Source organism: Idiotropiscis lumnitzeri, chromosome 12 (assembly GCF_059441095.1).
Source record: "Idiotropiscis lumnitzeri isolate Australia: NSW breed Sydney's pygmy pipehorse chromosome 12, RoL_Ilum_1.0, whole genome shotgun sequence".
Classification (NCBI taxonomy): Eukaryota; Metazoa; Chordata; class Actinopteri; order Syngnathiformes; family Syngnathidae; genus Idiotropiscis; species Idiotropiscis lumnitzeri.
The window spans coordinates 21,842,290-21,858,270 of record NC_142402.1 but is presented as its reverse complement, the minus strand read 5'-3'; the positions used below and the strand labels follow the sequence as shown (position 1 = coordinate 21,858,270).

General features: G+C 49.5%; 3 protein-coding genes across 6 annotated transcripts; 1 reads left to right on the top strand and 2 right to left on the bottom strand.

The window, feature by feature from the left end:
* Nucleotides 1-243: 243 nt before the first annotated feature.
* dnaaf11 (dynein axonemal assembly factor 11) lies at nucleotides 244-10,369 on the bottom strand. The gene is made up of 12 exons (XM_088310186.1): nucleotides 10,338-10,369; nucleotides 9,559-9,726; nucleotides 9,402-9,479; nucleotides 8,573-8,745; nucleotides 8,035-8,204; nucleotides 7,774-7,926; nucleotides 6,281-6,358; nucleotides 6,085-6,150; nucleotides 5,878-5,947; nucleotides 5,217-5,312; nucleotides 5,036-5,124; nucleotides 244-3,413 (listed from the first exon to the last, which is right to left on the bottom strand). Exons 1-12 carry the CDS (start codon nucleotides 10,345-10,347, stop codon nucleotides 3,179-3,181), a joined length of 1,386 nt encoding a protein of 461 aa, XP_088166312.1. The 5' UTR covers nucleotides 10,348-10,369; the 3' UTR covers nucleotides 244-3,178.
* Nucleotides 10,370-11,090: 721 nt separating this feature from the next.
* Nucleotides 11,091-13,501, bottom strand: LOC148326544 (uncharacterized). Of its 2 annotated transcripts, none has more exons than XM_088310455.1 (4): nucleotides 13,010-13,501; nucleotides 12,455-12,503; nucleotides 12,172-12,384; nucleotides 11,091-11,963 (listed from the first exon to the last, which is right to left on the bottom strand). In XM_088310455.1, the coding sequence occupies exons 1-4, from the start codon at nucleotides 13,361-13,363 to the stop codon at nucleotides 11,395-11,397; spliced, it is 1,185 nt and encodes a 394-aa protein (XP_088166581.1). In that variant the 5' UTR covers nucleotides 13,364-13,501; the 3' UTR covers nucleotides 11,091-11,394. The 2 variants fall into 2 exon arrangements, with proteins under 2 accessions (XP_088166581.1, XP_088166580.1); XM_088310454.1 differs by having other exon boundaries at nucleotides 11,091-11,966; nucleotides 13,010-13,484.
* A 357-nt stretch (nucleotides 13,502-13,858) lies between these two features.
* Nucleotides 13,859-15,897, top strand: LOC148326543 (vasoactive intestinal polypeptide receptor 2-like). Of its 3 annotated transcripts, none has more exons than XR_015846095.1 (3): nucleotides 13,870-14,115; nucleotides 14,693-14,778; nucleotides 14,933-15,897. XR_015846095.1 is itself a non-coding variant. In XM_088310456.1 (3 exons), exons 1-3 carry the CDS (start codon nucleotides 14,046-14,048, stop codon nucleotides 15,075-15,077), a joined length of 288 nt encoding a protein of 95 aa, XP_088166582.1. In that variant the 5' UTR covers nucleotides 13,870-14,045; the 3' UTR covers nucleotides 15,078-15,897. The 3 variants fall into 3 exon arrangements, 1 of the variants encoding a protein (XP_088166582.1); XM_088310456.1 differs by having other exon boundaries at nucleotides 13,870-14,102; XR_015846094.1 differs by having other exon boundaries at nucleotides 13,859-14,115; nucleotides 14,693-15,897.
* The last annotated feature ends 84 nt before the right edge of the window (nucleotides 15,898-15,981 follow it).

Genomic DNA, 15,981 nt, shown 5'->3' with positions numbered 1-15,981 from the left:
AGATTACAGGCCACACTCCGCTCCTAAAATAGATTGATTGGATGTCTGCTTCGTCCACTTAATTGTCACCACATGCACCTAATTAGCGGCGAGGACGTGAAACGAAAGATGAGGTCACTGAGGCCAATGACATCCAAATAAGCAGCCTGAATGAAATCCCAAGGACGCCACTCAAGTTTGGAAGGAAATAATTTCTCATTGCGTTCAATAGTTGCAGTTCGAAAAAGGAGCAACGCAAAGTGGTTGGTCGTTGTATTTCGTAGGCAGGACATTAGATTTTATTTCCAGAAGGTCCAATCAATACGCTCGTGAAACAAATTTGGTTCTGACAGAGCAATGAGAGGACAAAAGAATGCCGACATCGTCGAGTGAGACGAGTGCTTCAAGAAAAATACGATCGCTCGACAATTTCAAGTAAATGGACGAGCACGGCTGACTGATTGGATGGAAAAAAAATAAACAATGACATTTACATACTGGAAGCAGTGCAGTTACCAAAGGATAAAAAAAAAAAGAGCTCCCACCAACAACGACCAAACGTGATGATAATCGGAAATCGAGTGACCAGAATTGGAGAACTGCAAACAAAACTGAGTGATGAGAGCGCCGATTGGTCGCCACAAAGAGCGGGCCCGATGAGGACAAAAAAAAAAAACGTAAAGATGACGGCAAGGAAGGGGAGCAATTAGGAGGAAGAGGAGGATGAAGATGAAGAGTAGGAGGTGAATTTGTGTTTCTCGCCGAGCCTCAGAAGAAAAAAAAAAATCTCTGCGCTTGGCATCTTCTTCTTCTTCGTGTTACACAACAACGAATTTGACGTGGGCCGGGTGGGCTCAGCATTCCCACCGGGGAACTTCGGCCTAATCAACATCCTCAGCTTTGTTTTGGGGGGGGTAACCGAGTAAAAAGTCAAAGGAAGACAAGAAAGGGTCACGTGACGCCACCAACATTTTGAGCGTCAAGGAAAAACAAAAGAAAAGCGGCGGCTTTGTGCCTGTGGCGGCGTTTAAAGCGAGCGGGCGCGATGAAGGCCGGCAGGCAGGCAGGTTGATGCGATGGCGCCCGATACGCTCATGCCTTCAATTATTCATCTCAAAACAAGAGAGCGAGCTTGGAAGGAAGCGAAAGAGCTTCCACCGGAACGACGGTGCTGCCAAAATGACAGCCGTCGCTTCCTCGCATTTGCGGCCGCGCTTGGAAACCTTCGGACACCTTTACGCTGACGTGCGTTATTTCTCCAACAAGCTCGTTGCTAACGTGGAGGCCGCGGGCAGATGACCGTCGCACGGCAACACACGCACGATTAAATCGGATCGGACCCACAAAATGGATCCGTCGCGGCAAGCAACCAACTATTTGGGAATAAACAAATTCAAACGAGCGGAACAAATATTTGCGTCTTCATCCTCGTCACGTCCATTTCGGCACGATGGCGCCGCCTCGCTGAGGTCCGAAATGAAGCCGGCCGCCAATCTGTCCATCCCGCCGTTCGCGAGAACGACGGCGCTCTTCGGAGGTGAGGGGTCACGTCAACGAGGTCCATCACCCGCACGACGCGCCGGAGACGCGGGCCAGGAGTGACGACGCAAATGTGAGGAAGTCAAGGAAAAGTCACCAAGGCAGGAAGAGACGAGGCAGAAGATAAACAAAAGAGGATGTGAGGATGAGCAGTGAGGAGTAAATGAGGAACGAGAGATGTTGAGGAAGAGGTGAAAAAAGCAAAAACGAAAAAAAAGTTTGCCGTTGCTCCGTCCAACGAGTGACGCGGGCCGATTTTCCGAATTTGAAATTTAGCGAGGCGGTCCGGGTGAGGTGCGCCTGCTTGTGAGGATGCCGAAGCCGTCAAACGACGATTTACAAGCGGCCCTTCGCACTCAACGGAACAAACGTCCAAAGAACAAATCCAATGAAGCCAGTCACTCACTCACTCAGCTCATAAAAATGTCTCGCAAGCGGGAAGGCCGGCCCATTAAAGAGGATTTACCTCGGCGCGGAAGTGGAGAGGACACAAATATCCCGGCTGATCTCTCTCCTTTTTTTTTTTTCCTGCACGTCAACGAGCCAATGCCGATTCGGTGACAAATAGCTCGGCGCTCATCCGTTCCATTCGGTTCGTCCGGCAATGTGGGACACGAAAACAAAAGAACGTGCTTCCAATTCTCTTTTGTTGTGACAGACGAAAATTTGGTGGCGACCGGAAGCTCGGCGAAGTCGATTGACCTTCGAGAGACTTTTCATGTCTCCGGCATGCCTCGGCGCCAATCTCCACTTGAGTCTCTTGCGGTTGCAGAGACGCGACCCGGCTCAGCTCCAAGACTTGAAATTTCTGGCCTGGAAACCCGTTGGAGACCCGAGCACCACTGGAGACTTTGCAACATCTCTAAGAGGCGAGCCGGGTCGCCAGGAGGTCGTCGTCAATTGTTTATTTACTTATTTTTTTTTTTTTTGGGGGATGTGACTATTCTCCAGCAGGTTTTCTGCAACGCCTTGGAAATGTGCCAAAGAGGAATTCTGTCGCTGACTGGAACAAAGTTTCTGCAGAGTCTCCAAGCCCGAATGGGAGACGTCGCCGCTGGCACAGTTCGAAGGAGTTTGGTCGGTCAGACAAGGTTGAGGTTCCACAAATTCGACGACGACGACGACACTCTCGACCGAGCTCGCTTGGCAAAAGAAAAGATGCGCTTTCAAGTGTTTGAAAATTTTCCAGCTGATGCGAACCGGAAACGAATTTGCTGATCGCTGGCAAGAACAGAAGGACGTGCCGGATTTGGCGCACGGAGTTGGTTGACGCAAAGACGATAAAGTCAAGTTAGGAGCAGGAAAGAAGAAGTGAAGCAAGAAGAAAAATTGAGGAAGAAGAGGACACAAAGAAGGCACGATGACGTGTAAAAAAAAAAAAAAGAAATGTGGAAAAGGTGAGAAAGGAGACGTGGAAAAAAAGTCCCAAGTGGTCCTTCCTGACCCGAGTGCGCCTGGTGAGTCGGCAAGAGAGGATGATTTGTGTCGTCACGGCAACAGACACAAACCGAATTAGACGCAGACGACAAGCAGAGGAGGATGAAATGCGCATCGTTTGTCTTTCATCGTTTTCTTGGTCCATTTGTTTGCAAATTCTTGACCGACATCAAAGTCATGGCCGCAATAAATACGAGCAACGTTGGACGAGTCCAAAATGAAATTAAATGAGTGGCGGGACGTCGGGGTCATCCACAAATCCATGCGAGGGTTCGTCGTCGTCGTCGTCGTCGAGGGGCGTGGCGACGCTCGCATTCCGGCCGGAAGCTTCCAGCGGCCCTTCCAACGTGCCGTGGCGATGGCGATGGCGATGGCGATGGCGATGGCGTGTCACGATGTTGGCGATGTCCACGGTGCCGCTGGCATCCACGTCCAGCCTCTTTGGAATGGAACGTTCCCTGCGGAGTCCAAAATGGACATTGCGAGTGTGAGTGGGCAGCGCGTCAAAGTTCGCAAACGCGTTCGCAAACTCGCTACGGTGCATTGTCGGCAGGTCGGTTGCGATGTCCGTCAGCCGCTCAGTCGCTGGCTTGCTTTTGTTCCGGTCCGTCGTTTACCGACGTAACGGCTCAGTTGTGTGGGTTGGTCGAGTGGGACGGTGGTTCTGTCACTTAATGGGCAGGTCGGAAAATCGGTCAGTGGGTCAGCCACTGAGTTGTTGGACGACGGACGGGTACCGTCGGGTCGGTCGGCCGCTCATTAGCAGGCCGCTGAGTCGGCGTCTTTTAGGTCAGTAAGTTGCTGAGTTACTGAGTTAGCGGGTGAGTTAGTTGAAAAGTAGCTCAGTCGGATATTTGTCGAGGTTCAGTCAGTCAGACGGTGTTTGGCTGAGTTGGCGGGTCAGTTGGACAACGATCGTCAGCAGGTTGTTAAATCAGGCGGTGGGTCGGCGGTTCAGTTGCTCAGTCAACGGGTCACTCGGTCCCAAAATGGCCCCGCGAACACCTTGCAGCAATTGGCGTCGGTGTGCTTCCGAGGCGTTTGGCCGCACGGCCTGCACGTTGCGGCATCACGTGCTTCGTGAAAGAAAGTTTGGGGCTGTGCCGGCCCTCACTGATGGCTTTCTAATTGAGTTTGACGCGGCCGGCGCGGCGACTTCTGCTTAGCGTCGGGGGACCTTGTCGGTGTCACGGCTCCCATCTTAAGCCCATCTGCCGGCGCGCAGATAAGAGGCAGACTCGAGCCATCGCTGCTGGATGTCGTCGTTTGCGCCGCCGGATGGACACGCGCACATAATCAAAGACCCGCCCGCCGGCACGACGCCGCCAAACCGGCTGATGTCGGAATCGTTGACTCTTTTGCGACTCGCTCATCATTCGGTGGCACATTTCGTCGTGTTTGTACACGGCAGGCGAGAGGATACGTGTGCTGACTTCAACTGAAATGTTTTTTTTCAATTTTCTTATTAAAATAAATACAACAGACCACCTACTGCTAAAAAGGAAATATTACCGCACATTTTCCGAGTCCTGCCACTATTTAATTATTTTATTTCGGGACCAAATCCCTAAATTGCCTCGCAATCGGGATGAAAAAGGAAGCCAGCTCTCTTGACTAAGCGTTAACGTCACATTTTCACGTCCCCCTGAACTTTGAACTTCCCCGCCAGAGGCTGCCGGTCGTGATGCAATCATGATCTCATCAGCGAGCAGCTCAAAAAGCAATCGAGCGCGGAGGTCGCCCGCCTGGTGGCCGCGATGTCAGCTTTTTTTGATCAAACGTTTCATCAAAGACGGCGGTCACCATGGCGAGGCGGGGGCGGGGGCGGCGCCAAAGGACGGCGAGCCGCAACCCGCTCGTAAAACGCCGATGATGGCGTCGCCATGGTGAGGACGCCGGTTGACAGCGTGCGATTTAAATACGGGAAACTCGCGTTGATGTCGTCAGTGAGCGAATGACTGACACAAGAAATCAGAAATAACGGACGTGGCCCCCCCCAAATGCTTCCTGTCCCGAAAATTCCTTCAAGCATTTTTATTTAATGAAAACTTTTTTTCAACGTGGCCGTGTCCGACTTTACCTTTCCTTGCTGTCTGACGAGCTGCGGCGGCGGCGGGCGTCTTTGGACGGATGTGTGATGACTTTTGTCACCCGGAGTTCACCTTGAGCCTTCAAAGTAGCCACACGTCGCGTTAGCATCGCTCGCAATCGTTGAGAAGAACGTGTCGTGATCGGGTCGCCGAAATGAAGCGTCGACGTACCCTCGGCATGTGGAGCAGCAGGTGCCCCGTGGTCTGCGAGCGTTGTGCTGTCGAGCTGTCGGGCTTGACCTCAGCCGGCAGAACCAGCTGAAATATCTGCACGTTTCATTTTTGATTGTTAACAAGCAGGTTGATCGTGAGCGGACATTTTTCATGACACACGTTCTTCGGGGGAGTGCCCAGCGGCCAGTGGAACGTACGCGAGGTTCAAGGGAACCCCGTTAAATTTGTTACCAGTAAACCCCCCCCAGGCCACCCGGCTGACCCTCGCTATAAACCCCCCCAGGTGGACTTCAATTTGCCAGTGGGTGTGAAAAGTCAGCCACAAATGAGGCGAGCCTAATTTACGAGTTCTTGGGTCAGGCCTCTGGGACACCCCGCCCCCCCCCCATCAATGTGGTCCAGTCTGCAAAAATGAACTCAGTTTGAAAAGGCACCAGAACCTAATCTGCAGCATCACACTTTTCATTGGCAATTCCAACGAGGCAACGTGATCACCATGACGACCGTGATGCCACTGTGGTAACTGTCGCCATGGCAACCACGACGCTACTTGTCCAACGTCTTCACCGTGACGACAGCGATGCGACTCGCTCGCTACAATGGAGGTAACGATGAGCCAAATGTCGTGAAGATGTTGATCAATCTGTTCAACACGTACTTTTCCTTTGACGGCGACTTTGACGTACGTTGGCTGCACGTCCACATCCATCAGGGAGGTGTCCATGTGCCTGGGGGGAGACACGGTCACTTTTCCAAGCTTGTAATATAAAACATTTGTCACCTCTGAGGCAATTGCAGTCACTGCTTTTTAGCTGCTAAACGTGTCAATGTGTGTGTGTGCGTGTGCACGTGCGTGCGCATGTACCTGTACACCGCCAGATCTAAAATGATCCTGTTGTTGTTGTCGTCTTCCGTCAGAGAGAAGTCCAGTCTGCAAAGTCAGAGGAGTTCATCATTCAAGATCAGACGTTACATGATACAGTGTGAGTATGCGTGCGTGTGTGCGTGCGTGCGTGCGTGCGTGCGTGTGCACGCATGTGTGTGCATGCGTATAGACATACTTGGGCTCATTGACATTCAGGGCTCGTCCGTCAGCAGTTATCAGAGTCCTCGGGGGCTTCACTTTCTTCTCGTTGCCTCTACAGGGATGGACAACCACATCAATTGAGGTGTGTGTGTGTGTGTATAAAATCTACAGCAGCATCTTCTATGATATATTCTCAGGATGCTCCTGCCTGGAGGAGGCAATGGTCCTTCACCCCTCGGCCCGCATAAGATTAGTACTGAGCAGTCATCTGTCAGTCAGTCGCACACACACGATGCAGAATGTTCAGCCATAAAATGACAAGATTGCAGCTGATGTTTCTCGAGCTCGATCTGCCGGCCGAGCTCATTGCAGGCGCGATGGGTCGTCCGGCGGTCGAGGTGAGCGCCTCATCACTGTAAGTCCGGTCACGGTGACGGGTCGAGGTCTAGTGTCGGCCGGCCGCCAAAGTGATGCGGAGGTGAGGCACCCCGGGCATAAAACGTCCATTTGAGGCCTCAGCAAACCACAAAGCCACGATTTGTCGACAGTGGATCAAACGAGACCGCAGGAAGATGGCGCAGGATCGCACTCAACTGCGCTGGTACCAGATGGATCACGCTTGATCACATTCAGGCCCGGGTGAACACGTTCACCTCCAAAACTAAAGGCGGATCCCACAAGATCGCAGTGGACAGCAGTGAAAAGTGCCCACCAGATAGTGACGGAAAGACACAAGTTGTTGGGGCTGCACCACGTGACGCTTGCCGATCGGCAGGCGTCGAAAAATGCTGTGGCGCCATCCGGTGGTGAGAAGCGAAACGTGCAGCTCATCACAACTGGCTTGGCATTGATCCATTTTCTGGAGCGCTGTGTCACTGGGAGCTTTACTCCTGCCTGTCACCACTAGGAGGCGCACTCTCAGACAGATTCATCTTTCAAATTAAGTTTTCGCGATATCCGAAATGTATTTTTTCTTTGGTGAGGTGACGTTACCACGACACTCCACCCATCTGCTCCTGGTCCTGCTGCTCTGTCGAATTTCAGAACAAATTGCGGCCCACGAATCAACAAATTTGCCCGACCCGGATTTAGTCGAGCAGATTAGAAAGCTCCACAGCTGCGTCGTCACGAAATTGCTCAACTGAGAATATCTGGTGGTTATTGAAAGGCATTAAAAGGAAAAGTTCCCGCTTGAGTTTGTATGCTGCAATGAAGTTTCAAGATGGAGGTGGAAACGTGTCAAGTTCAAAGAATTTCGACTTCTCAAAAAGCTTGTTTTTTTTTTAGAAAAAAATTCTGTGAATATGGACACAAAAATGGGAAAAATTTGGAATTGATGTTCTTGCTCCGTGATCAGAGCAGGAAGACGCCGCTTGAGATCAAATTGGTGCGGATGTTGCTCTTTGAAGAAGCCAACATTCGATCACCTCACAGGACGGCCAGAACACAAGTTGGACAAGTGACGACGCCCCCCCCCCCCACCCCCCCACCCCCTCCGACGCGGGCCACCTGAAGACGAGGACTCACGTGTCTTTGGCCCTCCGCTTGGCCTCCAGGTGGCGGTGAGCCTCCAGGCGGGATTCCGGCGTGAAGGGACACGGCGTGTGCCAGAACTCCTTTTCACGTCGCTCTTCGTCCGACTCGGTGGCCTGCTCCGTCTTCTCCTCCGAGTCGGGAGCGCTGCGCCGACACAAACGGAGTGACGGCGTTCACGAAGATGAAGCAGAAAGTCGCTCCCGCCGTCTTCTTAATCACAGCAGAGGGTTTTGATGCGGACGTGACTCGTACCCGCTTCCCGGTTGCTCGGCCCGCTTCCGGTTGGCCGCCTCCTCCTCCTTCTCGTGGGCGTTCCTCCTCAGGTATTGCTCCTCCTCCTCCAGGACACGCCGCCTCACTTCGTCCAAGCCCTGATTGGCTGCGATGCGCTCGGACCGCGTTACCTCGGTGCCATCCAGGCACTGAACAAAAGATTCACGTTACAAACCCCGCCCCGAGCTGGAAACGCGGACTCCAAACCCATATAGTTGATTGAAACCCTAACCGTGGCTCAAAACTTTTGTTTCAAACGTTTTTCTTTTCGTGAAAGCTACGTTTTCAAACCCGAACCCTTGCCTGAACCGCCGTCATTTGAAACCCAAACCGCATCTTTAAATCTTAATTTAAAACCTGAACCCTGCCTTGAAACCCTACTCCTCAAAAAACACACACATTAGAAATGTTAACTTTGCTTTAAAAACTCAAAATTGCTGTTTGAAATCAGAAGACTTTCTTTTCAAAATCGCACCTTCAACCCGAAGCTCCTTTGCATTTGCGAGTGGCGCCTTACCTTGAGCTGGGGTAGGGTGGCGATGACGTACCGGCGGTAGCCTTCAAAGAGCGTGCAGGGGTTGCCCACCAGGAAGAGTTGACGCAGGTGGACGTTTGCTTTCAGGCTCTCCACACTGCTCAGACGCCCCACAAAGTTCACCGTCAGGTCCAACTTTTGCAAATTCTCGCAGCCTGAGCAAAAACGTAAAAAAAAAAAAAACGTCAGCGGTCCGTCTGGTGACCGACGACGGGCGTGTTGGCAGCTCAATGCAATCTTGCAACCGATTCAAACAAGCGGTTAAGAAAGCCGTCTGCGTTGTCTGTTTCTGAGGCCTCGGCCGTTAGCTTCTGTCTTTTTTACGCTGGCGTTCACCGTTCTCACCATGATTTGCGTCACCATCGCGGCACGCCTTCTGCAAACATATTCGCACTTTGTCTTCAAACTTGTGTGGGCGTTTGACGTGACAATCTTGATCTTCTACTCAAAGGCTGTGCTGATCTTTATCCAAAGTGGTACAATGCTGCCACCTACCAGGTCGTGTTTGTTATTACGACGTTTTATAAATAGGATATTCGCAGACAAAGTTGGCGAGGCCCTCTTCCGCACCAACGTGTTGAAAAACCACACTTGACAAATACTTTCGGCGGTGGCAGTAAACACCCGAATTCTAGTCGCCCAACAGATTTTTTGTCTAGTGAGCGCAAAAACACGTGACGGGATTTTTTTGACATAGTTTTGGTGGTGTTCCCATGAGATTTGTTTTTTTTTCCACTCGTGTAAAATGTGTGCGTTTGCCCAGCCACTTTGCACAAAACTTCTCCAGACAAAAGGGCACAGTCGCACGCACCTTGCAGGTTTTCAATGACTTGTATGTTGTTCAGGGCCAAGTTCAAGTACTCCAGCTTCTTGAGGCGGCCCACATTCTCTACCAAGGGGGAAAAGAAACAAAACGACACCAGCACTTGTAAGGCTTCTATCACGCAAAAGCAAGACGTGGGCCTCACCGATTCTCGGAATGAGATTGTTCTGCAGGTAGAGGATCTTCAGATCCCCGCACCAGCGCTCGATGTGCTCGATCCTCTCGATGTCCTGCTGGTGCAGGGAGACCTCCTCCAGGGAGAAGATCTCACACTCGTTGTGTTCGGCGCGACGCCGGATCAGATCTTCTGTGACTACACGCAAAGGTGAGGTCAGGTCAGTTCAGTCGGTCAGCCAGCGACTCGTTTGGCTCCAAAGGAAGACTGCGGTGGACGTTAGTGATGGCAAAAAAACATGGCGGCGCAAGCACGTCGTCATCATATTTTTTTCTCCATTCACAGTAAGGTAAGCAAGTTAGTAAGATTTTTAGGTGGGAAGAATTTACCCAATCTGCCAACCACCTTTGCTGTAGTTGCTTCTCTAGTTAATTAAAAAAAAAAACAACAAACATCTAAACTGGTTGCGAATGTTTAGCCACTCACTTCAAACTAGCTTGTCAGTGACAGAAACATCAACCTAGCGAGTCTGTCTCTAAACTATTAAGTGAGCCGTTTAGTTAGCTGGCCACTTAGTCAGTTAATGTGTTTTGTTGTTGTTGTTTTGCTTACTCAAGTTAGTCACGTTGTGTGGTCGACTTGACATGACGTCATTTGGATGGCTTTAGTGTTTAATGTGCATTACAACGACAAGCTAATCAGTCAATTGTTCACGTTTAATGTAGTTTGTCAGTCGTTGAGTTACAAAGCCAGTTTGTGTTGAACTAAATGATTTGGCTGAGCTTTTGGGGAGGAAAAAGAGGACTTACTGTGAACCATCTTTCGTCTTCGTTGTCAGCCGTTGCCGTAGAAACCAAAGCTGCTGCGTTCAGGGATACTGGGAAACACGACCACCACCGACGTCGAACCTTCTCCAACCGGTCAACTGGCACGTGCGCATTCCAAAAAAAAAGTTGCGCCTTTTGTTTACAAATTGCCCGACGGGACAAACAGATATGCTGCTACATTCTTACTTCTAATGTTGCAGCTGTATGATAAGGTTGCTCATTTAGTGATAGCACGTACAGAATAAGACAAACGTCACAGTTATGAACATCACACACACACAAAAAAGTTAAGTCACTCGCTAAATCTTGCGTTTTAAAGGGGGTCATTTCACCTTATAATGTAATCAAATTCCCGTTTTAATTTTCAGACCAAAAAACGTAATATTCCAGCTCCGGTCCCAGGAAGTAATTTTTTTTTGCCTTATTTATTATCAAAGTCTAATCTAGTTACACAGCTAAAACTTTGATTTATAAGACACAAAAAGGATGAAAAAAAGAAGGGTTCCCAGTGACTTGAACAGGAAATAATTTATGAAGGGAAAATGCAACCAAAATGTGAATTTGATCACTTAAAAAAAAACAAAAACTTTTTTCCCCACTTGGTGTGTCAACAACACATTTCTGCCGGTGCCTGAGAATTGATTTGAATAACAAACACGGTTTACTTGAATATTTGATGCAGGCCATTTCGAATCTGTTGATGTGGTAAGAAAAGAAAGGTCAAGTGCAAACATATCAGCGGCTATCGAGAAAGGCACACTTTTATTTTGCCGTTGAGAATCCATTTTCTGTCCCTTGCTTATACAATTATTCAAAAAGGTGGAAATAAATGTGACACACGGCAATACATTTGCTTGATATAAGTATGAGGAGCTTCAAGGACGTAAACCATTTAAAAAAAGAAGAGGAAAAAAACAATTGTGGTAAATTTCAAAGAAAATGTAAGATTTTAAGAATTTGACAACGATTCTAAATTGGAAACTTTCAAGGGGGAAGTGAATTTAATGCAAACACTTGCGAAAAAACAAACTTTTTTTTTTCAGAGTTTCCAACTTGCCAGAGCTTTGCAACTCGTTAGCGTTGACGTGTCGGCGTGCCTCTTTTTGAGGTGCACGTTGAGGGAGTACTTGGTGAGGAAGGTGCGCGGGCACAGCGGGCAGGGGAAGGGCCGCTCCCCCATGTGGACGTTCAGGTGCGACTTGAGGTGCGCCGACTGCATGAAGCGCTTGCCGCACTGCTGGCAGCTGAAGGGTCGCTCGCCCGTGTGGATGCGCGTGTGCACGTCGCGGTTCTGCGCCGTGGCGAAGGTCTTGTTGCACACGCCGCACACGTGCCGACGCCCTTTGCCCGACGCCTCGCCGTCCCGGTACTCAAACGTTGCGGCGGCGAAGTCGAGCGGCGCCGAGCCCGACGCGCCGACCATCTGGAGGCTGAAGGCATCGCCGGGCTCGTTGCGCTCAAAGCCAGCGAAGGCGAGGTGATCGGACGCCGGCTCGCTCCAACAGATGTTTTCGGATGGGTGAGGCTCCGGCAGCGCCACGTTGGGGAAATACGTCAGCCGGTCGGCGGCGGGAAGGAAAGCTTCGCGCGTCAACAGATGCGCGTTGGCTTCTACGACAGATCACATCGACACAATTTTAGCTTCCATTATTTTTTCAATTGTGTGAATGCTGAGGAGCGCCGTTTCATTTAGAACATTTCCAAATTGGACTGCTATTTAAGACAGTGGCTAAAAAAAAAGAAACAAACTTTGCTAACTCGCTCAACATTCAGTTAAAGACGCGACAAACAAAGTTGTTTATCCTTTTGAACGCACCCGACTCTTCCCCCACCACGTCATCCACAGCCAGCTGAGCGGCGTCCAACGAGTACACGGCGGCTATGTCGACCACCCCCGCCGAGTTGGACTTCCTGTCCGAGTCCTTGTCTCGCACCTTTCTCTTCCTTCGCCGCGCGGGCGGCGGCGGCGACGACGCGGTGGCGCCGGCATCTGCCGTAACGTCGCCCGCAGCGACCGCCGACATCACGTCTTCGACATCAAAAGCCAGAGCTCGTCAATGAGCAGAAGCTCCGCCCCGTTCCATGACATCGTCACTCACCTTCCTCACAGTCGGAGTCTTCATCTTTGATCAGAACCACGTCAGGATGCTGAGAAGCAACAACAATTGTCGAATGAAAGCGCAAGTTAAACAGCATAAACGCAGAAATGTCTCCCACGTCACTCAGCAGGCCTGCTCCGGCCTTTCAAATTCAAACACACATTTCAGTCATAGATAGCGCAGTAGTAGAACATGAGGTCGGCGAAAATGATACCTACACTTCACGTGCATATTTTGCATTGTGACTATGCATAAAGCTTGAAAAACATGTTGAAGTCGCGCATTTTCGTATATCGTGCTGTTCGTGCTAAACAAGCGCCGACTGTCCAAGTCCATTTTTACTTGCTGTCCCGAGCCACCAGTTGAGAATCACATCTTCAGACAATCAAATCATGTTAGTTGGTTGCCGCCCTGCCCACAATTCGACATCTTCTTTTATGAAGCAAGTCGGCTTTGATTTACGTTGCACGCACATTTTTGGACATCCATTTTCTTCAGAAATAAGGCCAAGAAGGTTCTGGTGTGTTGCACCACGATGGCGGTGGGGGTGCTCACCTCCTCCCGGGAGAGGGGAGCCCCTCCGTCGGCTTTTCCTCCTCGTTGGTCTCGATGTCCTTCGGGCGGGTGGCAGTCGTTCTCGTGCGTGCCGGTGCCGGTGTCGGTGCCGGTGCCGGTGCCGGTGTCGGTGCCGGTGCCGGCGAGGCTCCCGCGGACCACGACGGACTCGATGAGGCTGAGTCTGCTGCGAAGCTCGCGGTTCTCCTGCTGGCTGCGGCTGACTTCGCCTCGAAGGCCGGCCAAGCCTCGCTCGAGCAGCTCGCAAATGTCCAGCACGGCCGCCTTGCTCAGCGCCGCCATGATGACGCTCAGCTGCTCGTGGAGGACTTGAGACGTTAAAAGCTGCGACATTTTGCCAGCACGACCAAAACGCGATCGACACTTGCCGAGCACAACCACAACCGGAAGCAAAACCGAAAGCGGACCCTTCTTTGTCTCCGTGTTTCATTTCTTTGGTGGCTGCCAAACCGGCGTTTAGGCGTCTTACTGCCACTTCCCGGACTGGAGTAAAACAGTCGAAACGCAGCAAATAAATAAGTAAACAAATAAAAGCAACCTTGAAAAAACGGTTTCACATTATTACACATTATTCTGTCATTTGTTTATTTCTCAGTCAATCATGTCATTGTGGACACACCGTACGATATATTACAAAAAAGTTCAGCCTATCCCGATGTAGAAAGTAGTAGTAGTAAAGTTCACATTCTATTTCAATGATGTCATTAATATATGTTTTTATGAAGTAAAATATGACTTAATGCTTGTTGTTTGCTTGAGAAAAAAACGAACTCCTTTAATTGTGGTGAGTCAACAAGCATTTCCGGTTTTTTGCTTTGAAAGGGCCAGAAGGAAGTGTTTTAGCCCACTAGGGCAAATTTGACGATCTCGCGCGTTGCGTGCGCGTCCATCGTGGTACGTGGGAAGGACGTCTTTCGCGTCCCACTTTACCTTTCGGATTTTTGTAGGGTACACATTTAAAACGGGACAACTCAGATCCATAACTTGATTTAAAAATGAGAAATCTCTTCGTTCGATGCGAGTGAAGCGCAAAGATGAAAAGTTTGATATTGTTCCTGACGTTTTTCTTCGCGTAAGTGTTGACGGTGAGTTCACTGCTAATTGGGGAATTTTTTTTTTCTATTTTTACTGTCCTCGTCTTGACTGATTGATTTGCGAACGTGTGTCGTTTTTTTAAACATCACTGACATAAGAATTGTTTCATACAACATTATACAGTGGCCGCTTAAAAAAACGCATTCAACTTCACGAAAAGCAAAAAATAGAATGGGCTAGCTAAAATCCGCGTATAATTGACGTCCATTAAAATGCATTGATTAAAAATAAATACATTTATATACAGAAGGTGTTGAAGTAATAATAATAAAACATGTGGTGGGGAAAAATGCAAAATAAATCAAATCATACGCGGCATATTGCTGATTTGACAGATATGGTGCTATGTATACCTCCTTCACATACTCACGCACACACACACTGGAAAATGGGGCTGGGGAAAACACTTTTTGGTTTTGTTTTAATTGATGGGACAATGGGACAGGTCGACAATCTCAATTTCTCTTCTTCTGAACTGATCGGTCCCTTGTGGACGACTTTTCCGGCATTGTGATTTTTTTTTTTTTTCCTCGCTGAGTTATTTCTTTGTTTATTTTTTTTGTCCAGGTCAACTTCCTGCTCTTCATCCGCATCGTTCGCATTCTGGTGCAGAAGCTGCGGTGTCCAGACGTGGGCGGTGGCGACCACTCTCAGTACGGGTGTTTCACGCATTTCACCGGGAAAAGATCATTTGAGATAAGACTGTTTTGTGTTGCGGGCGTCGTCAACTTGTATCTCAAGGCACCACCGCATCGTTTACATATTCGCCATTTTGATGTTTCCTGTTTTTTTGTTTGTTTTTTCCAGTCGGTCGGCCAAGTCGACGCTCCTGCTCATTCCGTTGTTCGGGATCCACTACGTAGTCTTTGTGTCTTTGTCGGAATCCATAGCCGAACACTGCGAGATCTTTTTTGACCTGGCCCTCGGATCCTTCCAGGTGCTCACACGCTGACTGAAGCCAGAAAAATGTTTTTCTGCTTTCATTTCGAAAACGTCGCGCTCGCGATGAACAAGATGGTACAAGAGTTCCTAACCGACTTCTTCTTGCATTTGATGCCGTTCGGGGCCTGGTGGTCGCCATCCTTTACCGTTTCCTCAACAGCGAGGTTCGGAAAACACTTGACGCTTTCAAATGACGGCAAGTCGTTTCAGAGCATTTTCACGCATGTGCGTGTGTGTGTGCGTGGGGGTGGGGGTGGGTGCAAGGTGAGCTGAAGAGGAAGTGGCGTAGCTTGTGCGTGGACTGCGGCCTGAAGCCAGCTCAAGGCTTCCGCATCACACTGGCCTCCAGGAACGGTTCCGAACACACGGTGCGCTTCTAGCGCACCTCCAGAACTCAGTCCATCCTCCAGTCCGAAACCACCGTGCTGTGACAGAGGCTCGCTCGCTCGCTCAGCGGGTTGTGGATGTGAAAGAGAAAATCTCGGGCTGGCTCACCGTCAAACAGCACACTTGTTTCCTGAGCGAGGTCGCAGTCACAAATTTTGGGGGAAAAAAAACACATCAAATTTTATTTTGGGGCTTTTTTTGCCAGATGGCGTGATTTTCTGATTTTGTTTATTTATTTATTTTTTTGCCCAAAGTCTGCTGTGATAGACTGAAGTCATTAACAACAGTCAATTCAAAAACTAATGATAGAATTATAATACTTGAACCATTTTTTAAAAAGGCTGAGGACTGAACCTTGTGGAACACCGACCTTCACTTTGGCATGCATGTTCTTGGCATAGCCCAATAATTTTGTTTTTAGAAATAAAGTCATATGGAAGGAGTGTTTTTTTCAGTTTTTTGCAGATGAGTAAGTCATTGTAGTTTGTCCCGTTGTCAACCCCCAAAAAGTTGCAAATGCCAAGCGT

Bases quoted from the DNA above. Each gene is read 5' to 3' on its own strand.
- LOC148326544 (XM_088310454.1), bottom strand. From the start codon at position 13,363: ATGTCGCAGCTTTTAACGTCTCAAGTCCTCCACGAGCAGCTGAGCGTC. The intron at 12,385-12,454 runs GTGAGTGACGAT...TTGATGTCGAAG, and splicing joins AGACTCCGACTGTGAGGAAG to ACGTGATGTCGGCGGTCGCT. The intron at 11,967-12,171 runs GTGCGTTCAAAA...GATCTGTCGTAG, and splicing joins CGTGGTGGGGGAAGAGTCGG to AAGCCAACGCGCATCTGTTG.
- LOC148326543 (XM_088310456.1), top strand. From the start codon at position 14,046: ATGCGAGTGAAGCGCAAAGATGAAAAGTTTGATATTGTTCCTGACGTT. The intron at 14,103-14,692 runs GTAAGTGTTGAC...TTTTTTGTCCAG, and splicing joins TTCCTGACGTTTTTCTTCGC to GTCAACTTCCTGCTCTTCAT. The intron at 14,779-14,932 runs GTACGGGTGTTT...TGTTTTTTCCAG, and splicing joins GGCGGTGGCGACCACTCTCA to TCGGTCGGCCAAGTCGACGC.
- dnaaf11 (XM_088310186.1), bottom strand. The intron at 9,480-9,558 runs GTGAGGCCCACG...CCCCCTTGGTAG, and splicing joins CAATCTCATTCCGAGAATCG to AGAATGTGGGCCGCCTCAAG. The intron at 6,151-6,280 runs GTATGTCTATAC...CTGACTTTGCAG, and splicing joins CTGAATGTCAATGAGCCCAA to ACTGGACTTCTCTCTGACGG.